Source organism: Mobula birostris, chromosome 21 (assembly GCF_030028105.1).
Source record: "Mobula birostris isolate sMobBir1 chromosome 21, sMobBir1.hap1, whole genome shotgun sequence".
In the NCBI taxonomy this organism is placed as follows: Eukaryota; Metazoa; Chordata; class Chondrichthyes; order Myliobatiformes; family Myliobatidae; genus Mobula; species Mobula birostris.
In genome coordinates, this window is record NC_092390.1 from 15,469,201 (window position 1) to 15,495,207 (window position 26,007).

Below are 26,007 nucleotides of genomic sequence, written 5' to 3' on the forward strand. Positions count from 1 at the left end.
CAGGCAGCATAGTACACGACATAGAATCATCCCTCGCACATTGCAACAATGGTGGCAACAGCTTTGCATCGCCCATTTATCATGCTTTTCCTGTGATGCTGGTAACATTCTTGATCAGCAACTTTCATTCATGTGCTCTAACTAAGCTGGAATGCTCCATCAGTTCTGTATGTCAGAATGATAGATTCATTTTACGGTGCTCCTTTCTAGTTGTTTTCTGGTTGTAATTTTCATTTTAGTGTACATGCTCAAAGCACAAAAGGAAGTCTGATAGTAAAATATTGAAGTTTTTTTTCTTCTCAGCACTGTAAAATGTTCTGAGGTATTTCTGATGTGTCACCAGTGCAAGTTAATGATCAGATTGGATGATTTTGTGCTATTTAATTTTGTTTCTGTATTTATAAGCCTCAAATATATAGCCACAGAGGCAATTACATTGGAGTGTTCCATCCTAAAGATTATACAAGAACTGGAGATTTGTACTGGGTTGGTCATGTGACACTCGCTTTGCCTAGGGGCATGATCTCAGGGGTGGCGCCCCCTACCTGGCCAAACTTTAGCACTCTGGTTTGGGTGGATGCTGCGTGTTGTGTCCCCTGTGTAACATCAGTACCCCAAAATAACATTCAGTCCACAATGTGCGGTTAAACGATTAAGATTTTATATTTAAGTCTAGGGTTAGTAGAGAAACAAAAGAAAAGGAAAACAAATAAAAGGTGCCAATAATCTCATAAACATGTCCAGTGCATAAACATTGGAGCTTACGGAGTCCCTTTCGCTGATCCTCCTTCGCTCATCGTCAACCCCTGGGCTCCCGCCCCGAGCCCAGGCCCACTGTGTCCGGCAACCGTCTCCTCAAGCCACGTCTTCTCTCTTCATCCTCTTCGCGCCTTCTCCTCCAAGCCCGTGCAAACTAACAGCTTTCACACAGACAGAAAGAATAACGTCTATCCCAATTGGTTAGCAAATGAATACAAGTCCCGTTATCACTAATTACAGCCCAAACATGCTGCTATAGAGAACCACTGCCTCAGCAGTTAACAGTCCAGAGAAGCCATTTTATTCACCTTAGCAGTAACATAAAAGAAGAAACCCGTACACTCTCCCCCCACCAAATTTAGTCATGTCCTCATGACTTCTAAATAACTCGCCAACCCTTCCTGCAGACACGAAAACCCAATCCAGGTACAAACAATGATATTGCTCCCCAAACAGTAGATCTTACGCCCTGTTCCCCAGGCGCTACATAGGCCAACCTATCTGGGAGTTTCCTAATCCTCCGAGACCTCCGTACCACCTCACCTAAATCCTTCAGGCTCGGACACTACTGGGGATATCCCAGGTCTGCTTGCCAAATCCTCTCTCAATCTCTCACTCATGCCTCTACTGCAGCTTCGAGCCTCCTGTCCTGTGTCCAGGCACCCCTGTCTCTCCTTCAGGGTCCTGCAGTAACCCAGGCTGCCCACAGCCAGCCGCTCCCCCTCACCTGACTCAGTGGGAGAAGGGCCAGGAGTCTCTTCATCCAACAAGAGGAAGTTAGCGAAAAGCTGCATGTACTACACCTCAATCTCATCATCCGTCAAATCCGTATTCTTCCCCTTTTCCTCGATTTGTAGCTGCTGTTTGGTTCTCTCCACGCTGGAGCATTTGGCCTGGACTGCTTCTGCAGCCTCTTCAGCCTTCTGTACTCGAGACAACTGCTTCTTCTTGGAGTCCTCCAACTCTTGCCACAGTCTCAGCAGTTCTGACTCACGCTTCTTGGCCATCTCGATCTGGGACATAGTTACTCCACCAGCTTCTTCCACCCCGACCTGAAAAGTAACAGTTAAAGAGTGTTCAGCCTCCAGTTTAGTGTTCACTGAACTTATCTCCAGCCTTTTCTTCCTAATGACTTCTTCCAGGTCAACTTTCAGTTTTTCTACTTCATTTAAAAACTGTCGATGGTCACCTTCAGGTTCCCTTCAAGCGTCTGCTTCCCTCTTCCGAGATCTGTCCGCAGTTGCTTCACCTCCTCGGAAGTGTAGTCAAACTCCACTGTCTGGGCTCTCGGTTTTCTGTTGGCCATAGGCAGCTTGCTTTGTCTTCCCCAATTTGCAAGTCTTCCAACTGGTTCTGGATATCACTTTCTCCAGTCTCTGCTGGGAATTCTGTCTCTCCATCTTCACTTCAAACTTGATACCGTAGAGACGAGCTGCGACCTTCTCCAGACCTGGCACGTGTCCAGAAAAAGCTTTAACTCTTTAGTTCTCAGCCGCTCTTACAACAGCCTCGCTTCATAGTCTTCCGAGGCAGATCCAAATACACCAAAGCCCAGACAGTTCCACATCCCCCACCGTCTTCCTTTTGCCCCGCTGGAAAGTTGCAAGGGCTCCGGATATGCCCTGGGGCATCTTTTCAAACTGGAAGAATCCCAGGGGACTTATAATGGCCGTCTTCTCCTTGTCGGCCTCGCTCATCGGGATCTGGCAACATCCTCTCCTCAGATCTCGCACATTAAACCACTTTGCACCACTCAGACAGACCAGTGTGTCTTTGACCCTCGGGACCGCATACTGGTCAGGTACAATGCGCCTGTTCAGGGTTCTATAACCCACACTCACACTGTCTGCATCCTCCACATCTACAGGGGCCAATTGCTGCAACCTCTCTCACCGAGGTGTCTTCAGTGGTCAACTACACCCCCCCCCCCCCCCCCCCCCGGTAGTACGTCAGAGTATCCACTAAGAGGGTCTCACCCTCAGATATTTCTCCTAGGCTGTACCACCATCAGCTCTCGTTTAAATTTTGTACTAGCCCAATGCTGCTACACACGTCCTCACAAGCAGCTCGAAACACTGGGTGCACAGACAATGTCCCCAAACAGCTCTCACCCGCCTCCTCCTGGCAGGCCCCCATGTGCCTCCTCACCAGCAGGGTGTTGACCCCTCCAGAATCGAAATGCTGCCCGTCTCAACAGTGTCTGGACACATTAGCACTAACGATTTACTAACTTGGCCTCCGAGAACTCCAGTTTCACTGACCAATAATCGTCTTCTGGATAATCCCCAGCACTGAGATTCCAAATTTCCAGTGCCCGGAATAGTGTCAAGGGTAAATGCTTCAAATGTCATTTGTAAGACGAACTGTACAACAACTTGACCTATGCCCCAGTGTCGAGGATGGCCTTAGCATAGCTTCCCTCCATCTGTAACGACACACTGAAGCATGGTCCCACTAAGCCCTCAGAAATAGGGTCTTTTCATTCCTGGAGTTCCTTTGTACATTGCTGGGAACGTGTTCCCCCAGAGACCCCACGACGTTCCCCCACTGGGCCTCCATTGTTTCCCGACACCTGTCTGATCAGCTGAACAACTGAGGGAGGGGCTGATCCCCCTGGCACTGCAAGCAATTTATCCGCCCCCCCCCCCCCCCAGCCAGAGAAGATACCCTGAAAACTTTCCCTCGACCTCCTGACAGGTATGGAAAGCTCCCCCAGGTGCTGCATTTTACTTCCAGTTGAACCAAACGTATTTTCCCCCGCTTTCAGATAACTGGCAGCTGTCACTACGGTGTAATTGACCCTGACAGTTTTAACACTGTCACCAGCCCGCCTACTCAAACTTTCAACCAATCCCTGCCGCTCTCCCTCAACTGAGCACTGCCACTCATCTAACAACTGAGAGATCCGTTCCACCCACGTCTCGTACGCCTCCGCCCCTTCAGGGGTGGACATTATTCCAAAGGAAAAACCGAGCCTGCCATAGCAGGAACATCTGTTTGCCAGAGAAACAAAGGCAGACACTACCCCAGAATTCTCACTGTCTACTGGGGGACGAGGACTGATTAGACATTCCTACTCCAACCACTCTTCCCCCTCCCTCCTGACAGTATGGACAGCCCATGGCCCTGCCTCAGCTGGGGCACCAGTTGACACTGGTAATCCCACCTCCATGTCGTCAGCACTCGCCCGCACTAAAGCAAGGTCTGAGCCCTCCATTTTGTCAACTTTTTGTGCTTCAATTTCAAACTTACCATCAGCTTTAACCATACTCAAAGATCGAATTAACATTTCATCCAAGGTACAAATATCCACCCCACTCAGCCCATTACTAACCCCAATCCCACAGAGGCACACATTTCTAACCGCAGTCCCATAGAGACACACCAGCACTGATTTAAACAGAGCAAACATGCAGCACCCTACAAAATCCATATCCTGGACAAGCCCCTACATTGTAACACTCGCTTTGCCTAGTGGCATAATCTCAGGGGTGGTACTCCCTACCCGACCAAACTTTAACACTCTTGTTTGGGTGGATGCTGTGTGTCGTGTCCCCAGTGTAACATCTTTACCCCGAAATAACATTCAATCCACAATGTGAGGTTAAACGATTAAGATTTTATATTTAAGTATGGGGTTAGTAGAGAAACAAAAGAAAAGGAAAATAAATAATAGGTGCAACAATCTCATAAGCATATCCAGTGCACAAACATCGGAGCTCACGGATTCCCTTTCGCTGATCCTCCTTCGCTCGTCATGGACCCCTGAGTTCCCGCCCCGAGCCCAGGCCCAGCGGGTCCGGCAACCGTCTCCTCAAGCCACGTCTTCTCTCTTCATCCTCTTTGGCCTTCTCTCTCAAGCCCGCGCAAACTAACAGCTTTCACACAGACAGAAAGAATAACATCTATCCCAATTGGTTAACAAATGAATACAAGTCCCATTATCACTAATTGTAACCCAAACATGCTGCTATAGAGAACCACTGTCTCAGCAGTTAACAGTACAGAGAAGCCATTTTATTCACCTTAGCAGTAACATAAAAGAAGAAACCCTTACAGTCATAATTAGGAAATCAATATTTTAATTAAATAATTTGGCATGCAAAAGAGAATTTTTGTACATTTCATGCCCTTATTTGCTGATTTTAAGGCAAATCTATAAAACAGGGAAAGAAAGAGAATTTACATTTATATAGAGCTTTTACTGACTCCGGGACATCCTACACTATGATGCAATGAATGAGGCATGCTTGAAGTGCAGGGAATGGTTTTGCAGCCAAATTATTTTAGATATTGGTGATTGAATGTCTTGTTCGTCCCTGCAATCTGTCAAACTGCTGCCGTCTTTGAAAAGTGTTCATCAGTATTTCTGGAGAAGTTGGTGATCATTTTGCGAAGTCCACCTGAAAGGTCAGACTAGTTGGTAGTGCAGCATCTAATCCAAAAGAATAGAACTCCTTACAAAGGAGCTCTTGTACACAGCAGGTGGTAGAGGCAGATACATTTGGGACATTTAAGATAGCCAGGTGGATGAAAGAAAAATGGAGGGCTATGTGGGAAGTAAAAAGGGTCAACACAGCATTGTTGGCAAATGGACCTATACTGTTGTACTATTCTGTATAAAGTAGTCATTCTTTATTACTGCAAAATGTCAAACCTAGGTATGTTCCTTACTTAAACTATGATCTTTCTGACTCAAATGAGAATAATTTTCAAAGAGTAAAGGCTGGCAATTGAGACATTATATAATCGGGTCAAGATGGCACCAACAAACAACGCTTCCATGGGTGACATTTTTGCAGATGGTCCATGAAGCTGTTTTTTTCACTTCTTTTACATCTTCCCTTTCTTTTAAATGTGGTTCTGGCACTGCAGGAGCCTGTGATCTACAGTTTGATGGTGTGTTTTCGGGCCAATTGAGCAATCTGGCACTTTGCTGTCTCCAAGAAGTTCCAGGAGGCAAGCTGCTTTGAGGCCAAGAAGCTTAGAGGCAGTGTGTGGGCCCATGATTGACTTAATTTCTCGCCAATTAAACCATCAAGGAAGATTGAAGCATCAAGGCGAATGCGGAATGCGAGCGAATGTTCAGTACTGTCTACCAGCCGCTTGCTCACTGCTGCCAGAGGAAGGTGTCTGCATGTGCTGGTCTTGCTGCACCCGCTTTCAAATGATCTCCCTTTCTCCTCGATGCTGTCTGAGAAGGGTAACGAAGTACTGGGTCTGTAGTTTGTAGATTGGACTGTAGTTCGATTAGACTCTTTTGATTTTGTGTTTTGTTCGTTCTTTCTTGTTACTGTTTGAGCGATTTGTTTTCTGAGTGTGGAGGGGCATTAATGTTTTTGTTGCCATTGGGTCATTTTTTTTTATGCAGCGGGGGCTTGATATTTTTCTTTGTATGGGTTCCATGGTTTCGTGGCTGTCTGAAGACAAATCTCAGGGTTATATACTGCACACATACTTTGATAATAAATGTACTTTGAACTTTGAATTTGAACATTATAAGTAAGTGTAGGCTGGTCTTCCTCTCATGTCAGTTCTGCTATGTAATTGTTCATGGCTCATGTTTTATCTCAGTGTTTCTTTTTTGCACTAACCCCAAATCTCTTGATTCTTCTCAAAAATTTGTCTAAAATATATATCAAACTGAAGCTCTACATCCCTCTTGTGTGGTGAATTCCAAAAATTCATTCATTTCTGTATAAAAAGAGTGGCTTATACTTTGTTTTGTTGTCCCAACTTTAAACTTTCAATCAAGGGGAAGCATCATCTATAATACCTTAAGATAGAGGAGCAGAATTAGGCCATATGACCCATTGAGTCAGTTCCGCCATTTCATCACGGCTGATCCATTTCCCTCTCAACTCCAATCTCCTGCCTTCTCCCTGTAGCCCTTCATGCCCTGACTAATCAAGGGCCTATCATCCTCTATCTTAAATATACCCAATGACTTTGCTATCACATGTGCCTGTGGCAATCAATTCCACAGATTCACCACTCTCTGGCTAAAGACATTCCTCATCATCACCATGTCCCTCTATTCTGAGGGTGTTTCCCCTTATCCTAGACTTGCCCCACCATAGAAAACATACCCTCCACACCCTGTCTATCGAGGCCTTTCAACATTTGATAGATTTCAATGAGGACCCCCTCATTCTTCTAACTTCCAGTGAGTACAAGCCCAGAGTCATCAAACATTCCTCATATGACAAGTCTGTGAATACCAGAATCATTTTTGTGAATCTCCTTTGAACCCTCTGCAATGTCAGCGCATCCCTTCTTAGATAAGGGGCCCAAAATTGCTCTCAATATTCCAAGTGAGGCCTCACCAGTGCCTTGCTTTTATATTCTAGTCCTCTTAAAATGATTGCTAACATCACATTTCCCTTCCTCACTACCAAGTCATCCTGCAAATTAATCTTTAGGGAATCCTAAGCAAGGATCCCCAAGTCCCTTTGCGCGTCAGATTTTTGAAGTTTATCTCCATTTCGAAAATAGTCTACGTTTTTATTTCTTCTCCCGAAGTGTGTGACAATACACTTCCTGACACTATATTCCATTTGCCACTTCTTTGCCCATTCTCCTAATTTGTGTAAGTCCTTCTGTAGCCTCTCTGCTTCCTCAGTACTACCTGCCTCTCCATCTATATTTGTTCTGTCTGCAAACTTGGCCACAAAGCCATCCATTCTGTCACCCAAATCACTGATACATAACGTAAAAGAAGTGGTCCCAATACAGACCTTTGCGGAATATCACTATACACAGGGAGTCAACCAGGAAAAGCCCTTTATTCCTTCTCTTTGCCTACTGCCAATCAGCTAATTCTCTATCCATGATAGTATCTTTTGTGTAATACCATGGGCTCATAACTTGTTAAGCAACCTCACGCGTGGCACCTTGTCAGATGTCTTCTGAAAATCCAAGTACACAGCATGCATCAGTTCCCCTTTGTCTATCTGGCTTGTTATTTCATCAAAGAATCCCAGCAGATTTGGCAGGCAAGATTTTCCCTTAAGGAAACCATGCTGGCTATGGCATATTTTATCATGTGCCTCAAAGTAACCTGAAACCACATCCTTAACAATGAACTTTGACATCTTTCCAGCCACTGAGGTCAAACTAATGGCCTATAATTTCCTTTCTTTTGCCTCTCTTCCTTCTTGAAAGTAGCGTGACATTTGCAATTTTCCAATCCTCCAGAATTATAGTAGTCTCTATTGATTCTTGAAAGATCATTACTAATGCCTCCACAATCTCTTCAGCCACCTATTTCAGAGTTAGATCATCTGGTCCAGGTAACTTATGTACCTTCAGACCTTTCAGTTTCCTTAGTAAAGGCAACTTCATTTATTTCTGCCTCTTGACACTCTTGAGTATCCAGCAAACTGTTAGTGTCTTCTGCAATGAAGATTGTTGCAAAAGTACATATTCAGTTCTTCCACATCTCTATGTCCCCCATTACTCTCTCTCCAGTGTAATTTTCCAGTATTCCGATATCTACTATCCCCTCTCTATTACTCATTATATATCTGAAGCAAATTTTGATACCCTCTTTAATATTATTAGTTAGCTTACACTAGTATTCCATTTTTTCTTTTTTTAGTTGCCTTCTGTAGGTTTTTAAAAGCTTCCCAATCCTCTAACTCTAATTTTTCTCTATTGTATGCCCTCTCTTTGGTTTTAACGCTGGCTTTGATATCCCATGTCAGCCATGATTGCCTCGTCCTACGTTTAGAGTGCTACTACTTCTTTGGGATATATCTATCCTGTGACTTCTGAATTACTCCCAAAAATTCCAGCAGTTGCTGTTCTGTCGTCATCCAAACTAGTGTCCCCTTAAAATCAATTTGGAGCCTGCTCCTTTCGTGCCTCTGTAATTCCCTTTACTCCGCTGTAATACTGACACATCTAACTTTAGCTTCTCCTTCTCAGACTGCAGGGTGAATTCTATCATATTATGATCACTGGCTCCAAAAGGTTCCTTTACCTTAAGCTCTTTAATCAATTCCAGTTCTTTACACACACCCAATCGGAATAGTTGATCCTCTAGCGGACTCAACCATAAGCTGCTCCAAAAACTCATCTTGTAGGCATTCTACAGATTCCCCCTATTGGGATCCACAACCAACATGATTTTACCAAGCTACCTGCATATTGAAATCCCCTATGACTATTGTAACATTGCTCTTTTGACATGCACTTTCTATCTCCATTATAATTTGTAGCCTATATTTTTGCTACTGTTTGGAGGTCTCTATACAATTTCTGTCAGGGTCATTTTACCCTTTCAGTTTCTTAGCTCCACTCACAGTAATTTTCCACCTTCTATCCTATGTCACCTCTTTCGTAGGATTTGATTTCATTTTTTTCCAACAGAGCCACACTACCACCTCTGCCTACCTGACTATCCTTTGAATACAATGTGTATCCTTGAATGTTAAGCTCCCAGCTATAATCGTCTTTCCAGCCACAATTCAGTGACACCCACGTCATACAAGTCAATCTATAACTGTACTACATGTTCTTCTACCTTATTCCATATACTGCATGTATTCAAATATGACACCTTCACTCCTGTATTGCCTTTTCGATTTTGTCCCCCTTTTACAATGCAATTCATCCCATTGAAAGCAATTTTGCCCGATCATCAGCCTCTGTTTGCTAGCAGTCTCACTGTCTCTGTTTGTAAACCATCTACCCCATCCTCAGCCCTATCACTCTGATTTCCATTGCCCTGCCAAATTAAGCTAAATCCATCCGAACGGCTCGAGCAATCCTACCCGCAAGGATATTGGTTCCCCCGTGGGTTCAGGTGTAACCCATCCCGTTTGTACAAGTCATATCTTCCCCAGAAGAGGCCCCAGTTATCTAGAAACCTGAATGCCTTCTCCCTATGTCAATTCCTCAGCCACGCAGTTATCTGCCAAATGCTCCTATTCTTACCCTCACTGGCACATGGCACATGCAGCAATCCAAAGGTTACTACCCTGGATGTCCTGCTTTTCATCTTTCTACCTAGCTCCCTAAAATCCCTCTCAGGATCTCCTCACCTTTCCTGTGTATGTAATTGGTCCCAATATGTACTAGGACTTCTGACAGCTCACCTTGCCCCTGGAGATTACCATGGACCTGATCCAAGATGTCCCTGACCCTGACACCTTCCAGGCAATATACCATCCAGGTGTCGGCATCGCATCCACAGAATCTCGTCTCTATTCCTCTAATTATGGAAACTCCTATCATTGCTGCAATCTTTTCTTCTCTCTTCTCTCCTGAGCCAGAATCAGAATCAGGTATATTATCACCGGCGTGTGACGCGAAATTTGTTAACTTAGCAGCAGCGTTCAATGCAATACATAATCTAGCAGAGAGTGGAAAATAAATAAATAAAACAATAATAAATAAACAAGTCAATTACGTATATTGAATAGATTTTTTTAAATGTGCGAAAACAGGAATACTGTATATTAAAAGAAAGTGAGGTAATGTCCAAAGCTTCAATGTCCATTTAGGAATCGGATGGCAGAGGGGAAGAAGCTATTCCTGAATCGCCGAGTGTGTACCTTCAGGCTTCTGTATCTCCTACCTGATGGTAACAGTGAGAAAAGGGCATGCTCTGGGTGCTGGAGGGCCTTAATAATGGATGCTGCCTTTCTGAGACACTGCTCCCTAAAGATGTCCTGGATACTTTGTAGGCTAGTGTCCAAGATGGAGCTGACTAGATTTACAACCTTTACCACAGCACCACACTTAGTGCCAGAGACTCAGTCACTGTGGCTTCCCCGGTGTGTCGTTCCCCTGAACAGAAATCAAAGTGGTTTACATAATGGTGAGAGGAACGGCTAGAGGGTACTCTGCACTGGCTGCCCATTTCCCTTCCTTCTCCTGACTGTCACCCAGTTACCTGCCTCCTGCAGCTTAGGGGTAACTATCTCCCTGTAGCTCTTACCACTTCCTCAATCTCCCACATGAGTTGAAGGTCATCGAGCTGCAGCTCCAGTTCTTTAACATGTTCTCTGAGGAGCTGCAGCTCAGTGTACCTGGCACTGATGTGGTTATCCGGGAGACTGGAGGTCTCCCAGAGCTCCCACATCTCACATTCAGAACAAAACACAGCTCCTGGAGCCATTCTCACGGCACTTACTGAGCCCTGACAAACGAAAATGAAGAGTAAAGGAGAAGAAGAATCGCTTCATCTACATAGCTGCTTAAGAATGTTGACTGTTTCTATCAGCAGTGTGGCCAGCCTGCATAATTTCTCCTCAGAACAATTCCCCCGCCTTGAGCCACCAAGAGAAACAAACTGGATATATCTTTGTTGCACTCTCTACCACAAGTGCATTACTTGTTGAATGTGCATGCTACCTACCTCACAGTGATTCATGTATAGAGGACCGCAAGTCCTTTTGAAGACCAACATTTGGTAATCTCTCATCATTTAAATAGCTGGCTTTTCGCTTTTACTATCAAAGGAGATAGCTTCTTGTTTTAACATTGTATTTCAACTACAAGTCCTTGCTTATTCACATTGACTGTCTTTATCCTATTATAATTGGATTATCATTGTCTCATGTAGAGACACAGAGCAAAGCTTTTTTGCGTAAGATCCAGACAGATCATTCCAGGCATCAAAGTAGTTCAAAGGGAAAAGCAATACCAGAATGCAGAATAGAATTACAGTGAGAGAGAGAAAGAGAGAGAGAGAGAGAGAAACAGTTCAAGTACACAAATAAAGTGCAAAGGCCACAACGAGGCATATTGAGAGATTGGGAGTTCATCTTCATCATCCAAGAAATCTGTTCAAAAATCCTATAAAAGCAGAATAGGAACTGTCCCTGAGCCTAGCCTGGTGGCAAGTGTTGTCGGGCTTTTATATCTTCTGCCCAATGGAAGGTAGGGGGGGAGTAAGAATGACCATCTTGGCTGGGGTCTTTGAATGCATTGGCTGTTTTTCCAAAGCAGCAAAGTGTCAATGGACGAGGGGAGGTCTTGTTTTTGTGATAAATGGGGTGTGTTCTGCTCACTAAGAAGATTTCTGCAATTTCTTGCAGTGTTGAGTAGAGCAGTTGCCGTACCAAACTGTGATGCATCTAGGAAGGAGGCATTTTATGGTGCATCGATTATAAAAAATGGTGAGGGTCAATCAGAACATGCTGGGTTTCCTTATGCTTGTGAGGAAGTAGAGGAAGTCTTTCTGTGTCCCCCTCACAACTCTCATTGCCTCTCAATATATATATATATATATATTGGATTTTTATTAATGGTAGGAGGCAGCCATTCAACCCATTGTGTCTGTGCTAGCTCTCAAAATATTCTGATCTAACCTCTTTCCCAGGATGCTGCCTAGATCAGAGGGCATGTCTTATGAGAATACGTTGAGTGAGCTAAGGGTTTTCTCTTTGGAAGGGAGGATGAGAGGTGACTTTATAAAGGTATTCAAGATGTTAAGAGGCATAGATCGAGTGGACAAGAAGCATCTTTATTCCATGGCAGCAATGGCTAATATGAGGGGGAATAATTTCAAGGTAATTGGAGGAAAGTAGACAAGAGATGTCAGAGATAGTTTTCTTTTACAGAGTAGTAGCCACGTGGAATGTACTGCCAGGGTGGTTATTATGACACTAGGGACATTTTAGAAGCTGTTGGATAGGCAGGTGGATGAAAGAAAGATGGGGTGCTATGTGGGAGTGAAGCTTAAATTGATCTTAGACTAGATTAAAGGGTCAGCACAGCATTGTGGGCAAAAGGGCCTGTACTGTACTGCATTGTTCTGTTCTCTTCGCCCTCTTATTTCCCTTTAACCTTTTCCTTCTGTCTCTTGGTCAAACAGATATTTACTACACTTTATTCCCTTACCAGATTATTGATTTAGATTCTGAATAGTCTGGGAATTTGCAGACATTTTATAAAACTCAAATCAAATCGGCATTGTGTCTATCTGCATTACTTACAGGCAAACTTACTAGGTGGCACAGTAGCAAGGTGGTTAGCACAATCACTTTACAGCACCAGCAATCATTTGATTCCCACCACTGTCTTTAAGGAGTTTGTACTTTCTTCTCATGCCCACATGAGCTTCCTCCAGATGCTCTGGTTTCCTCCCATGTTCCAAAGACATACAAGTTAGAGTTAGGGAGTGTGAGCATGTTATTTTGACACCAGAAGTGTGGCATCACTTGCATGCTGCCCATGGCAATCCTCACTGAATTGATTTGAGGCAAATAATGCATTTCACTGTATGGTCTAGATCGAGTGAACGTGGAGATGATGTTTCCTAAAGCGGGGGAGTCTAGGACCTGAGGGCACAGCTTTAAACTAACCATATAACAATTACAGCACAGAAACAGGCCATCTCGGCCCTTCTAGTCCTTGCCGAATTCCTACTCTCACCTAGTCCCACCGACCTGCATTCGGTCCATAACCCTCCATTCCCTTCCTGTCCATATATCTATCCAATTTAACTTTAAACAACAACATCGAACCTGCCTCAACCACTTCTGCTAGAAGCTCGTTCCAAACAGCTACCACTCTCTGAGTAAAAAAGTTGCCTCTCATGTTACCCCTAAACTCTTGCCCTTTAACTCTCAACTCATGTCCTCTTGTTTGAATCTCCCTCACTCTCAATGGAAAAAGCCTATTCATGTCAACTCTATCAATCCCCCTCATAATTTTAAACACCTCTATCAAGTCCCCTCTCAACCTTCTACACTCCAAAGAATAAAGACCTAACTTGTTCAACCTTTCTCTGTAACTTAGGAGATGAAACCCAGGCAACGTTTCAGTAAACCTCCTCTGTACTCTCTCAATTTTATTGACATCTTTCCTATAATTCGGTGACCAGAACTGTACACAATACTCCAGATTTGGCCTTACCAATGCCTTATACAATTTCAACATTACATCCCAACTCCTATACTCAATGCTCTGATTAATAAAGACCAGCATACCAAAAGCTTTCTTCACCACCCTATCCACATGAGATTCCACCTTCAGGGAACTATGCACCATTATTCCTAGATCCCTCTGTTCTACAGCATTCTTCAGTGCCCTACCATTTACCATGTATGTCCTATTTTGATTAGTCCTACCAAAATGTAGCACCTCACATTTTTCGGCATTAAACTCCATTTGCCATCTTTCAGCCCACTCTTCTAACTGGCCCAAATCTCTCTGCAAGCTTTGAAAACCTATTTCATTATCCACAACGTCACCTATCTTAGTATCATCTGCATACTTACTAATCCAATTTACCACCCCATCATCCAGATCATTAATATATATGACAAACAAAATAGAAGGACATCCCTTTAGAACAGAGACGTGGAGGAATTTCTTTAGCCAGAGGGTGGTAAATGTGTGGAATTCATTGCCACATATGGTTATGGAGGCTAAGTCATTGGGTATATTTAAAGCGGAGGTTAATAGATTCTTGATTAGTAAGGGCGTCAAGGATTTTGTGGAGAAACCAGGAGAATGAGGTTGAGAAGGATAATAAATCTGCTATGATGGACTGGCAGAGCAGACTCAATGGGCTGAATGGCCTAATATTGCTCCTGTGTCTTATGGTATGTGTGACAAATAAACCGAATCTCTACTAGGCATTAGCCAGGCAAACCTTTTTGGCACCATTACCAAATTTGGCACAGTATTCTCACTAAAGATGTGTGTAAGGACAAAATGATACCTTTATGTTGTAGTAATTGTCCTGTGAATACATTCTAGAACTTGTTTGTTTTACTTGCATCTTCATGAAATTGGTGAATAAGCAGTGCTTCACAATAATGTCCTTATCTCTCTCTGTCACTACAGCTTTCAATTTTATTCCCTCCAGGAAGTCTGAATATTTGGCTTTAAGCCTGATGGAAAACACTGTTTTTCTAAGTTAAATGTCACTTGTCAAACACGCTCTCATCCTTGCAACATGTCAATATCAGCTTGAAGTATTGGTGCATCCTGTCCAATCTGCATTCATACCAGGATGTCACAGCACTTCCCAGGCTCATGCATATCAAATGCAATGCCCCTAGACTTCTTGGGATATTGTTGGTATCACAAGTCAACAGCAAATGTGTTTTTATTGGCTCATCCCTCAGTCCTGAAGCATCTGGAAAGTGAAGAGTACATACATCAGGACGTTCTTCATTAACTACCAAAACAGAACTATTCAATAAGGTCCAAGACCTAGTGTGAATGCCTGCAAGAAAATGAATCTCAGGGTACTGTATAGTGACATATATGTACTTTGATAATAAATTTCCTTTGAAATCTGATCTGGAATGCAGGCTTTTAGCTTAGGGATATCCAATTCATTTATCATCTACTCCAATGAACTACCGAAATCCCACAAAATTCCATCTGAAAGTGAAAACTCCAGTCAGGTGCCAAACCATGAACTTTCTCTAATCTAGACAGATATCTCTACCTGCTTGCCCTCCTCCTCAAACCTGGTAGCTTTTTAATTAAAATTCCTTAAGATACATAAAACACAGTTTTCTTTTCCAGAAGCTGTATTGGGTGTCCCTGAAAATGCCATCACTATCAAAGTGGTCATGTAAGAAGGCTTCTCTGATACCTTAAATCGTCTTTCCCATTACTGAAATACTTTCAGCTTAGCTTTTAACAGTTTTCCATTCATTGAGGCCATAATAATGATTAGATTCTATGATAGAAAATGAGCAAAGGGCCATAATTTATTTCTAAGGTTCAATTTAAATCTTTAAAAGCCACTTGAGCTTTTTGCCTCAGTGGCTTACAGCCCTGGTTTGTTGATTTAAACCGCAGCGATGCTGCTCCTTGCCATCCATTATTCTGCATTATCGTGCTTCTTCAAAGACTGCGGATATTTGTTTCTTTTGACAGGAGGATAATACAGCACCTCAATGTGACACACTCAGGAAAGAAATCCAATTAGTACTAGTGTTAACATGCCAGAATGTTGTCTTTTCAGAGATGAAGCACAGTGCTTAAAGTAGGCAAACAATCCCCTCCCTTTTCCGACAGTAGCCTGGTGTTATTACTTTTTGTAATTATATTTGGTTGCAGTTAGGCAAGTAATCCATTGACAAACAAGAGAAAATCTGTAGATGCTGGAAATCTGAGCCACACACAGGGAAAATGCTTTAGGGACTCAGCAGGCCAGGCAGCATCTATGGAAAAAGGTACAGTCGATGTTTCGGGGCCAGACCCTTTCCTCCAGCATTTTGTGTGTGTTGCAAGTAACCTGTTGGTTCTGTTTGTGTTGTCTGGATGCATCTGTCTATATGGAAAGGCTGTACACAATTTAGTTTACTCAAAATTAACTTCGCAGGGCAACACAATAGCATAGCAGTTAGCGTAACACTATAAAAGTGCCAGCAATCCAGGTCCAATTCTGCCGCTGTCTGTAAGGAGTTTGTACGTTCTTCCTGTGACTGTGTGGATTTCCTGTGAGTGCTCCAGTTTCCTCCCATGTTCCAAAGACGTATGGGTTAGTAGGTTAATTAGTCATGGGTGTAATTGGGCAGTGTGGGCTTCTTGGGTCAGAAGGGCTTGTTACCATACTGTACAGTACATCTAAAATTAAAAAATAAAAATTGAAAACTTTCTTTTTGCACAAGATGGGAGAATACATGTTTTAAATCCTCCTTTACTATAAATTGTATTATTTTATGTTACAGATCACAAAGCAATACAACATGGGTACATCCCTTTTGACACATGTCAATACCAACCACAATGCTGAATTAGCTAGTCCTAATTACCTGTATTCAGCCCATATCTCTCCAATTTCTACCCCTGCAGGTATCTGTCCAAGTGCTTCTTAAATGTACTATTGTATCTGACTCACCAGTTCTTCTGACAGCTCCTTCCGGATACTCACCACCCTCTGCATGAAAAAGCTGCCCCTTTAAATCTTTCTCCTCACCCTAAACTGTGCCTGTTAGTTTTGCTCTCCCCTACCCTGGGAAAAGGCTGTTACCATCCATCTTACCTATGCCTCTTAAAATTTTAAACTTGTCTACAAGGTTGCCCTCTCATTCTCCTATGTCTTCAACCAGGTAAACCTGTCTTCTCAACCAAGAGCAGGACTTCATTTTTGTGTCTGCTGGCATTTTGACCTTATCTTTACCCCTTTGGCTTCCCCGGGTATAATGGGTATGAGATGTAGTTAGTGTGAAACTCACTGCAATGCTTCAATAACGAAGGGAAATTTCCCTCGTAGGTTTTTTTTAAACAGCAGGATAATTTGCATCCTTAGAAAAGAAAGTGGCAGGCAAATAGGAGTCAGTGGTGGGATATTACAAGGAAAAAATAACAAATACTAAAATCTCACGTCATTGCACAAGAAGTATATGAAATGTCTATTTGATTCAAACTTCCATTATCTGCGCCTAATGGCCTCTCCTTTCCTCTTTCAGTTAACTGCAAAGAGTAAGTCTAAGAAGAATATTCAAGATCCTCCCTTCAATTACTACAGCTACCAGCCAGCTGAACAAGAAATAGATGATTCTGAATTCCCCCACATTGTTGAGATCTATGATTTTCCTTCAGAATTTAAGACTGAAGATTTGCTGCGAGCTTTCTCCACTTATCAGTAGGTATCCAGCCATAATGTTAATAGATGAAAATAGTTTAGGGCTTTTCAGATGACTGCCATGTTAATCAGAAATCTTCACCAAACTGTTTAATTTCCATCACATATGATGTTACCAGCTCCACATCTCACACCAATCTCTGAATATGTTGCTGTGCAATTTGTTATCAACATGTTCAGGAGGAAAAATCAGCTGATCCAATACTGAAGTAGACAAACATAATATAGAGGATTACAGCACTTGCACCCCTTCGGCCTATGATGTTGTATGAACTTTTAACCTACTCAAATATCAATCTAACCCTTCCCTCTTAAATTACCCCCCCCCACCACCACCATTTTCTATCATCCTTGTGCCTGTCTAAGAGTTGCTTCAAAGCCCCTAATGTATCTGCCCTACCACTGCCCCCCCCAGTGGGGTGGGGGGGGGGAGTGTTCCATGAACTCACCACTCTATATGTAAAAAATCTACCTCTGACTGAGTAGGAAAGCGCTGTTGGTTTACAAGCAGAGGCAGTGTGTAGTGAGACTGTCAGGAAGGACAGGCAGAACATAGGGCAAAATTGCAGTCAGTGGGATGAGTTACTGTGTAAGAGGGTGACAAAATCAAAAAGGATGACATACAGAGCTGAAGATGTTATATTTGAATGCACGCAGTATTCGGAAAAGGTATGATGGTGTGGGGATCACTATGTTGAGGCTGAAAAAAGATTTTAGTTGGGAGCTTAACATTCAAGGATACATATTGTATCAAAAGGACAAGCAGGTAGACAGAAGGAGTGGGGTTGCTCTGTTGGTAAAAAATAAAATCAAATCCTTAGAAAGACAAAAGGTGGAATCCTTGTGTGTAGAGTTAAGGAACTCTAAAAGGCCTTCGTAGCAATTATATACAGTCCTCCAAATAGTAGCCAGAATATGGGATACAAGTTATGACAGGAGATAGAAAAGGCATGTAAAAAGGGTAATGTTACGATAGTCATAGGGATTTCAATATGCAGGTATATTGAGAAAGTAAGGTTGATGCTGGATCCAGAGAGAGAGAAATTGTAGATTGCCTACAAGATGGCTTTTTAGAGTATCTTGTGGTTGAGCCCACTATGGGTTCAGATGTTCTGGATTGGGCGTTGTGTATTAGAGCATATTTGATTAAGGTAAAGGAATCCTTAGGACACAGTGATCATAATATGATAGAATTCACCCTGCAGTTTGAGAGGGAGAAGCTAAAAGTCAGATGTATCAGTATTACAGTAGAGTAAAGGGTATTACAGATGCTTGAGAGAGGAACTGGCCAGTTGATTGGAAGGGGGCACTAGCAGAGATGGTGGCAGAAAGCAATGCAGCAGTTTTTGGGAACAATTCAAAAGGTACAAGATAGATACATCCCAAAGAAGAAGTGTTCTAAAGGCAGGATGACACAACCGTAGCTAACAAGGGAGTCAAAGCCAACAGAAAAGCAAAAGAGATGGCATATAAGAGTAAAAGAGAAGTGAGAGTAGATATTGAACCACTGGAAAATGACACTGGAGAGGTAGTATTGGGGGCAAGGAAATGCCAGATGAACTGAATAGCAATTTTACATCAGTCTTTACTGTAGAAGAGACTAGCAGTGTGCCAGAAGTTCGAGAGTGTCAGAGGGCAGAAGTGAATGCAGTTACTATTACTAGAGAGACGTGCTTGGAAAACTGAAAGGCCTGATCATAAATAAGACTCCTGCACCAGATGGACTACACCCTGAAAGAGTTCTGAAAGAAGTAGCTGAAGAGATTGTGGAGACGTTAAATGTGATCTTTCAGGAATGAATAGATTCTGGTGTGGCTCCAGGGGACTGGAAGCTTGCAAATGTCACTCCATTCTTCAAGAAAGGAGTGAGGCAGAAGAAAGGAAATCATAGGCCATTTAGCCTGAAAGTGGTTGGGAAGATATTGGAGTTGATTGTTAAGGATGTAGTTTTGGGGTACTTTGAGGCTCATGATAAAATAGGCCAAAGTTAGCATGAATTCCTTCAGGTTGTTTGTATGCAGAGTGGTGGCTGCAAGGAATGAACTGCTGGGGTGTTGGTAGAGGCAGATAAATTGGGGCCATTTAACAAACACTTAACCACAAGGATGTAAGAGAAATGGTGCGCTGTGTAGGGGGGAAGGGTTAGATTGATCTTAGAGTCAGACACAACATTGTGGCTGAAGGGCCTGTACTCTTCTATACTGTTATATGTTCTGATAGTCATCTCCAGAATCTTCTGTTGTTGCTGTACCCAATCTCTGTGGTCATCTTCATTCCTCAAGTAAGTACACAGCTAGTGCTTTACTAGACCTGGTTGATGTTACTTCCCACCACCAACCAATTCACTCCCCAAACATGCTATCACTACACAGGACAGAAAATTTCCTCAGACCTCACCACACTTGGGTCAGGAAGTGTCTGATGGGATGAGCAGAAAGATAGGTATGGTAATGTGTGTTTCTTCTTCAGTTTATTCAATGCTTTTCTGTGCTCCTGATGCATGGACTCAGCTTTCACAATGTCATCCGAAAGATCCTTCTGTTTTAGTACATTAGATCAGGAACACGTTCAAAGGTACAATGGGAATGTTGCACTTCACCACAGAGACTTTGAGCAAATTCTAGCTTCTTTCTCCCTGTTCAGCTGGTGTATTGAAGCATACATTAGATGAAGGTAAACTGTAGGCAGACAAATTTGTGGAGAATGTCTCAGGTCCCTTTTGATTGATGAGTCCAAAAGCTTTACTATTGATAAAAAAAAACACATAAGTGCTTTATGGTTTCCTTTGCTTTGCTTAGCATTGTCACACAGTGAACACTGTGTCCAGTGTGGAGACGTAAGAGACTGCAGGTACTAATTTTTCTATCAACAAATGAACTGCTGAAGGAACTCAGCATTATTCTGTGATTAGACTAGAATTAAACAGGTGGGTTGCTAGGCCATGCGGCTCATTGGCCAGAAGGGTCTGTTCCACGCTGTGTCTCCCAATAAAATAAAATAACTACAATGCCCTGACTAATCAGAAATCTATCAACCTTCGCTTTAGGCATATCCGATGATTGGCCACAGCCATCCAGTGTAATGAATTCCACAGACTCATTCCCCTCTGCTGAAAGAAATTCCCCCTTATCTATGATTATGGATTCATGGTTGGGGTTGTCCACTTCCATGTTACCCCAAGGCCTTGTTACCTTTTAGTAGGGATTATACTAAAAAGCTTGTCAGTCCAGAGTGGTGGCAAGGCTAGACTCAATAGACTGCTCAAGGAAATAAGTCTGAAACATCAATGCACATAGATGTATACACATGCATACACTCTCACAATCATTCCAGTCCACTGTTCCTGGATCTCACTTCCTTGAACTGCTCCCCTCCACCAAGGCCCTGTTCCAGATTTGAGTTGAGATGTTGTTCAGTATATATGTTTCACTCACTTCTGTCTCACTCTCTGATCTTATGGGGAATTGAGAGTTCAGATATTTCCTCTCAACTTTGTGCCAGTTTGAAAGTCTAATAGATTGTATTTTACTTTTCCATAATGTTTGTGACTTTCTCACTTACCATTTTAATTGGGTGACTGTTAGGTGCAGTATAGACATTGAATAAGTAATAATTTGGTGTTTAGGTGCTAATTTGCACAATACCGAGATTTCTTTATGAATCTAATTTCCATTTAGACTGTAGATTTTAGAACCAGGAGGCAAAAGCTTTCATCAGTACCTTCTTGCAGTTCTTTGTATAAGTTTTTTTTAATGAATACAGGTTTAGGTTTGAAGGTGGATTCTTTTGAAGGTCTAGGTAATTGATCCTGGAGGAAAGTTCCCTCATTGCAATTCTGCATTAAAGTAGAGTTTAACAGACATTAAATATCTGACATTTTAATATTTGAACTTAATTTTTAGAAGTCTAGGTATACTGTGTTACAAAAGAAATGATATTGACTCTGTGAATCTGCTATTCATCTCCTGAAGATGATTTATTATTCCATGTTTGACTGGTTTGCTGCTGAGAGGAGGAAATATGAAATGCTGGGCTCATTAATTTATGTTGCATCCAGAATGATGAGTATTTCTGACCAAAATGTTGGAGATCTAACCCTTGCCTAGCCAGGTGAACAGCAAGCCCATATTACTTGGACAATTAATGGAGTGACTGGCACCTTCTGCACTTTATCCTTGGAAGGGAATGATTTGTAAAATTCTAAGCTCTCTTTTCTCTTCATTCAACCAGCTGGTGTGATTTTGATTGGAATTATTGAAGTGCATGAACTACTGACACAGATATGATCTTTGGAAAGTTCAAGTTTGTTTCTAGCTCAATTAAAGGAACCTAACATTGTAGACACGTTAGTCAACTGATTTCCCTAACCCTGCTTCCTCCTCATTAATGGTAGTAGCAAATCTACATGAAACGCTGTCGCAGAAAAGCAGCATCTGTCATAAACCCCCCACACCCCCCCACACCCAATCTAGGTTATGCTCTCTTCTCATTGTTGCCATTGAGAAGGAGGTACAGGAGTCTCAGGGCACACACTACCAGGTTCAGGAGCAGTTACTACCTCTCAACCATCAGGCTCCTAACCAAGAGTGGATAACTTCACTCACCACAACACTGAACTGATTCCACAACCATACAGACTCACTTTCAAGGACTCTTCAGCTCATGTTCTCAATATTTATAATTTTTTTGATTCATTTTTCTGATTATATTTGCAAAATGTGATCTCTTTGGCATATTGGATGTTTGTCAGTCTTTGTGTGCAGTTTTTTTCATTGATTCTATTGTGTCACTTTGTGTTTACTGTGAATGCCTACAAGAAAATGAATCTCAGGATAGTACATGGTGACATCTATGTACTTTGTTAATAAATTTACTTTGAACTTTAAATGAGAAGAAAAAGACATTGGAAATTGAACTTTTCTTCATCTAAAGTGATATAATAGAAGCAGTTGGAAAGTTCAAGTCAAAATAGAGAACAATTGTACTGAGTCTTGAACATAGTGTTTACATTAGTAGCATTCACAGACCTAGCAAAATGATTTCCCTAAAACTTCCAGCACACTAAGAGTTAAGAAGTTCAAAAAATGGTACTTTTTTACATGTTCACACAAGTTAGGCAATGGCTTAAAAGTTATGTTTATTTTATTTTATTTAGAGGTGCAGCATGGAACAGGCCCTTTTGGCCTTTTGAACCGCACCAACATCAACCCCTGATTTAACCCTAGCTTAACAACAGGACAATTTATATTGGCCAATTAACCTGCTAACGAGTACATCTTTGGACTGTGGGAGGAAGCCAGAGTGCCTAGAAAAACCCACACATTCAATGAGGAAGGCTTCCAAACTCCTTACAGAGGATGCTGAGATTGAACTCCAAACTCTGAGGCCCTGCTACACTACCACTGTGTTCCTCAATATTCATTTCTTCATAATAATGTATCTGGTGGATTTGTCCATTAGAGTTTATCAAAGTAATAACATTAAAAATAAACACCTAGATGTGGTTATCCCATTGATTTATTAACTTTAGCACCTTGATTTCTGGAAATTCTGACAAGTCACAAATTAGTCTCTGCCCAATCGAGTCAGTGCTTCACATTAATGTCATTTATTTTTACCAGGAAATGTAATGATACTCAGAAAGATTTTGCCAATGATTCTACTCTCCCAATGTCACTCTTCTCGTTTTAGTTTTATCGTTAAAGTTGCCCACGGTTTGGCAATATTGTCCTCTGAACAAAAACAGAAATTGCTGGAAATAGTTAGCAGGCCAGGCAGACGCTATCCAGTAGAGTCAGTGCTAACGTTTCAGGGTGGTGACCTTTTGCCAGAATCAGGAAGGGTCAAGATTCAGAACTGGGAAAAATTATAAATAGGACAATATCAGATTTGAGAAATGTTAGACAGGGCAACATTCAGAATTGAGAAACATAGCAAAGTTCAGAACAGGGTAAAGTTCAAAACAGGACAAGGTTCAGAACCAGAAAATGTTACAGATAAGATGAGGTCTGGAACTGGAAAATGTTAGAGACAGGACGAGGTTTGGAATTGGAAGACAGTAGATTTAAAGTGAGATTCAGAACCAGAAAACATTAGAGACAGGGTGAGGTTTGGAACCGGAAAACGTTAGAGACAAAATGAGATTCAGAACCTAGAAAATTTAGAGACAGAACAAGGTTCAGAAGTGGGAATGTTAGAGGTGGGTGAGACAAAGGTTAGATATGGATGAGACAAAGGTGAGAGATAGACGAGATAAAGCTTAGAGATGGGCAGCACAAAGGTTAGAGATAGGCGAGGTTCAGGACTGGGAAATGTTAAGAGACAGGACAAGGTTCAGAAGTGGGAAATGTTAGATACAAGATGAGGTTCAGAAATAAAAAATGTTAGAGATGGGCAAGGAAGACATTAGAGATGGGTGAGGTTCAAAACTGGAGAACATTAGAGAGAGGTGAGGTTCAGAACTGAAAAATGTTAGAGACAATACAAGGTTCAGAACCAGAAAACGTTAGAGACAGGACAAAGTTCAGAACCAGGGAAGGCTAGACATAGGACTAGATTCAGTGTTGGGAAGCAAAGATGGGGTAAGGTTCAGAACTAGGAAACGTTAGCCAGTGACAACTTTCAGAACAAAAAGGGAAAAGACTAAGAAAATGAAAGAGAATGTCTGTGATATAGGATAAAGATGTGTAGAGACCAACTGCCAGAAGTGATGGTGCCTGACAGGGAACATGGTGAAGTCTGGGGAATAACTCAGAGTTGATTTGCAGGAAGGGCAAATGGGAGAAACGAAATGAAACCTCACACTACCCCATTCATATTGTGAATGTTGGAAATATGGAAAATAAATTGTGACACTTAGGAAAACAAAATAAATTCATCATTCCACAATAAAAATATTTAAAAATGCTACAGATGCTGGAAATCTGATTTAAAAACAAAGAAGAGACACCAGCTTGCTTCTTTGTTATTGCATTGAAGTGTTAGATCCAAGATAGTTTCTGACACCCAGGAACCTGAAGCTGCTCACCCTTTCCACTACTGACCCCTCGATGAGGACTGGTTCTCCCAACTTCCCCTTCCTGGAGTCCACAGTCAGTTACTTGAACTTGATTTTGAGTGCAAGGTTGTTGTTGTGACACCACTCAATCAGACTATATAGCTCACTCCTGTAAGCCTCCTCATCGTATTTCTTTTACTATTATTGTTAGTTGGGGGACACAAGTAGAGAGATGGTAAATATGACATACAGCATGCTTACCTTCATCAGTCTGATATAAAAGTTGGGAAGTAACTTATGTGTAAAGTACTTCAACACTTACGGTGGGTATATTGGATGTCCAACATCCACAGTTTTTTGGCTTTTCAATTAGCCTAAGAGCAGTTGTGTTGTGTTGACCAGGGTGTTTCACCTTTGTGCATTTTACCAAGCTGACTGATTATAGAACAGTATGGCACAAGAACAGGCCCTTCAGCCCAAGTCGGTGCTAGATTGATGCCAATTTAACCTGACAACCTGCCAGCATGTGGTCTGTTCACCTCTCCGTATGTCTGTCTAAATGTCTCTTAAACATTACTATGAAAGCTACTTCAACAGCTTCCCCTAGCAGTGTGTACCAGGCAGCCGTCGCTCTGTGTAAAAAAGGTCGTAAATATCCTTTAATCACTACCTCCCTTTGTCTAGGACAAGAGGACACAGCCTCAGTCAGAATAGATGAACTCCTCTTTAAAACAGAGATGAGAAGGAGTTTCTTTAGCCAGCGGGTGGTGAATCTGTGGAATTCATTGTCACAGACGGCTGGGTAAATTTATTGGGTAAATTTAAAGTGGATGTTGATAGCTTCTTAATTAGTAAGCACATCAAAGGTTACGGATAGAAGACTGGAGAACAGGGTTGAGAAGAGGAAAAATAATGGAATGGTGGAGCATACACTATGGGCAGAATGACCTAATTTTGCTCCTATGTCTTATGGTCTTAAATCTGTGCCCTCTAGTATTTGACACTTCCTACTCTGGGGGGAAACAAGACTATATATCCTATTTATACCTCACACAAGTTTATAAACTTTTATCAGTTACTCGCTCAGCCTCTGATGTTCCAGAAAGAAAAACGGTAAGTTTTTCCATCCTCATAGCAGAAATTCTCTAAATGAGGCTGCAGGAGCTTTTCCGCACCCTTTCCAAAACCTCCACATCTTTCCTGTAATTCAGAGCAGAATTACACATGATGCACAAAATGTGGCCTAACCAAAGATTTATATCACTGAAATATGACTTAGCGACTTTTATACTCAACGCTGAACTGATGAAAGCAAGTATGATGTACATCTTCTTTACCATCCTATATACTTACGAGTCTGAGACCATTGTGTTGGTTGTTAATGCAAACAATGCATTTCACTGTATGATTGGATGTACATAGAGTCATAGAGAAGTACAGCACAGAAACAGGCCTTTCGGCCCATCTAGTCCATGCTAAAAACATTTATGACACTGAGCGTCATAGGAAGTCATTCCTGCCTGTGGCCATCAAGCTTTACAACTCCGCCCTTGGAGGGTCAGAGACCCTGAGCCAATAGGCTGGTCCTGGACTTATTTCCTGGCATAATTTACATATTACTATTTAATTATTTATAGTTTTATTACTATTTAATTATTTATGGTGCAACTGTAATGAAAAC

General features: G+C 42.0%; 1 protein-coding gene across 9 annotated transcripts in view; it reads left to right on the forward strand.

Annotated features, from left to right (window-relative positions):
* r3hcc1l (R3H domain and coiled-coil containing 1-like) overlaps positions 1-26,007 on the forward strand; it is a 324,625-nt gene that overhangs the window by 152,574 nt on the left and 146,044 nt on the right. For all 9 annotated transcript variants that reach the window (XR_011882667.1, XR_011882670.1, XR_011882669.1 and 6 more), the window contains exon 3: positions 17,154-17,329. Coding sequence is in view for 5 of the 9 variants with exons in the window: in XM_072239023.1 (XP_072095124.1) it covers positions 17,154-17,329 (176 nt within the window). In the remaining 4 variants the exon portion in view is untranslated. The remainder of the gene's footprint in view (positions 1-17,153; positions 17,330-26,007) is intronic.